Genomic DNA, 3,023 nt, shown 5'->3' with positions numbered 1-3,023 from the left:
GAGTTCTAATCGTTAATGCAGTTCTTCGTGATGAGATAAAAGTTCCAACTATTGATGCAGTTGTTCATGATGAGCCGAGTCCCAACTGCTAATGCAGTTGTTCGGGGCCAGCTAAGAGTTCCAAATGATGCAGTTATTTCTGGACACCTACAGGTTCCAATCATTGATGCAGCTCTTCTTGGCCAGCAACAGGCTCTAATCACTGATGAAATTCTTCAGGGGGAGCTGTGACTTCAAAACGTTGATGCAGTTATTCATTGCCTGCTACAGGTTCTAGTCACTGATGCAGTTATTAATGGACAGCCAATAGGTTCCAATCAGTGATGTCGTTCCACATGGCTAGCTATGGGTCCCAATCACTGATGTTCATGGGGAGCTATGAGTTCCAACCATCAATGCAGTTCTTCATGGCTGGCTAGGAGCTCCAATCATTGATGAAGTTCTTTGTGGCCAGCTACGGGTTCCAATCACTGATGTTGCTCGAGGGAGGGAGCTACGAGTTCACACTGTTGATGCAGTTCTTTGCAGTCAGCTATGAGTTCCAATCGTTGATGCAGTTTTTCATGGCCAGTACTGTTCCAATAGCCGTTGCAATTCATCATGGCCTGCTACAGGTTTGAATCATTGATGTAGTTTTTATGGGAAGCCACAAGTTCTAATCCTGGATGCAGCTTTTTGGGTTCCAATCAGTTCTAATCTGGAAGCAGTTCTCCATAAGGAGCTACGGGTGCCAATCACTGATGCAATTCTTCATGGCCAGTTGAGTTCCCATTGCTGTTGATATTCACCATGGCCAGCAACAGGCTCGAAGCATTGACGTAGTTCTTTATGACCAGTCACAAGTTCTAATCCTGGATGCAGTTCTTTGGGTTCCAATCAGTTCTAATCTGGATGCAGTTCTTCATTGGGAGCTACGGGTTCCAATCATTGATGCAGCTCTTCATGTGCCTCCAGAGCTCGTGCTTGGTGAGGAAACCGGAGGCGCAGTAGCCGCACTTGAACGCGAGACGAACGGCGTGCTCCTCCTGCAGGTGGCTCGTAAGCAGGTGCCTCTGACGGAAGCTGGCGTGGCAGAACTGGCACCTGTACGGGCACTCGCCCGTGTGCAGGCGCATGTGCGACTTCATGTTGCACTTCTGCGCAAACGTCTTGAGGCAGTACTCGCACTCAAACGGGCGCTCGCCGGTGTGGGTCCGGTGGTGGCGCTGCAGCGTCTGCTTGTAGATGGTCGAATAGTTGCAGAAGCTGCAGTGGTAGCGGCGCACGCCACGGGGCGTCCTGCCATTGGTGCCGCCACCAAAACCTGCAAAGATAATGCAAAAAAAGTGACGTATCTTCCATTTTGGAATCCTAAGAGCCCCTTAAAGGGGGCGGATTTAGTCCGTTTCGGACTGTTTGGGGGCTGCATGTACATGGCTTAGATGTAGCATGGATTGCTGCATCCTTCAGAAAGTGTACACTTACTCAATGTTTCATAAACGAGCCCATTTTCCTAAAGCAGCTGGGGGCACCGTGCGTGCAGGGGAACTCGTTTTTCAAGGATAAAGCACCTGTGCAAGTGCTGTCCCACGGTCAGTGCCACCACCTTACCGTGTCATCAGAAGCATAAGCTGGTGCACAACAACAAAGCTGCTTTTGTCACGACGTCCTCCTTGGCTGTGCCATCACAAAACTAATTTACATTTTGCTCATTTAATACCTTCTTTTAGACATCTCGTCTGTAGGAATATTCAGGCCCCATGACTTCACAGACAATTTAAAGTACTACAACCACTAATGTAAATGCAACTCCAACAGTGGAATTCCAAGATTGGTGCTATGTGACGTTTCGTGCCGTAAAAGACTACTTGTTTCGTGGCACATACAGATAGACAGAATAACAGCTAGAAACAAAACATACAAACACATGAAAACAAGGATGCCTCCAAACATTGTTAAAATAAATAGACATATTCAAACTTAGGTGCAGGGGTTAGGAATCCTCTAAGACATGATACAGAAGAAAAAATAATAGCACTCTTTTCTTTAGATGCCTGTCAAAATGCCGCTGGACGGCATATCCTGACAAGTTAATGATGATGATTGACCCACATTAACCCAAACCAAACTTAGCTCTTCATTTGAATGCAGTAAGTTTCAAACTTGGTAGCCTGCAAACAAAACTGTTTTGAATGTCTTAGTTGCAGACATAGCCACACTAAGTGAAATGGGAAAGAACAAAAAGAACGTGAAAATGTAACATCGTGCACATCATAAAGCCCCAGCTTGAAACTGCCAATCTCCCACTGCATTACCACTATGATGCCCTCAGTATAAAATTGTTCAGGGACTGGCAAGTGTGTTCACATTCCAATTACACAGATGCTACACAATGCGCCTCAAAAGTTCAGCAGCGTAACCATTCAGAGGCAGAGTGTTTCATTAAAAACAGACATGCCAAACGTCGTAGTAACTTTGCACTTTATTACTAGCTGATACGATGACTCTGCAACACTCTGGACATGAACATAAATATACTTTGTCAAATACAAACAAAATATGCAAGACCACTTGCCCAAAAAATCTGCAAAGATTCGAAAAACACAGGATATAAGAGAAGCAAAGCGCACATCCGACAATGACTAACTACTGAGAACACAATATTGTTAGCCACTAAGCATACAAAATGTATGGTCACAGGTAGTTCCTGCAGTGGCTACACAAAAAATTCGGTGCCAACTAAAACATGTCCGTATACACTCCTTGTACATGTACACCATGTCAGATGCACACGTCTCCAGTTGTGATCGAGGTTTTAATACAAGCACACACTGCGGGTTACATATAGTTCCCCCTATACGATCGCAGCTCCACTTACCACCTGTGACATTCGCAGAGATTAGAGCAGATTAGTTTGTTCACTCAAGTCCACGTGAAAGGCACGCAGACTTGCTCCACACTAACGGACTGTCCAGTAGGGTGCTTCAGGTCCATACTAAACCAAGGAAATAAATTAAATGCAGAGAAGAACAGAGCTTGGCTAC

General features: G+C 45.4%; 1 protein-coding gene across 1 annotated transcript; it reads right to left on the bottom strand.

Annotated features, from left to right (window-relative positions):
- Positions 1–911: 911 nt before the first annotated feature.
- On the bottom strand, positions 912–1,414 carry LOC115322473 (protein krueppel). Its single transcript, XM_040212380.1, has 2 exons — positions 1,393–1,414; positions 912–1,303 (listed from the first exon to the last, which is right to left on the bottom strand). Exons 1-2 carry the CDS (start codon positions 1,412–1,414, stop codon positions 912–914), a joined length of 414 nt encoding a protein of 137 aa, XP_040068314.1.
- Between the last annotated feature and the right edge of the window lie 1,609 nt (positions 1,415–3,023).

Source organism: Ixodes scapularis, unplaced genomic scaffold, assembly GCF_016920785.2.
Source record: "Ixodes scapularis isolate PalLabHiFi unplaced genomic scaffold, ASM1692078v2 PGA_scaffold8__174_contigs__length_109621045, whole genome shotgun sequence".
NCBI classification, from domain to species: Eukaryota; Metazoa; Arthropoda; class Arachnida; order Ixodida; family Ixodidae; genus Ixodes; species Ixodes scapularis.
The sequence above is the reverse complement of the archived record's forward strand: the minus strand, read 5'-3'. Positions and strand labels throughout refer to the sequence as shown.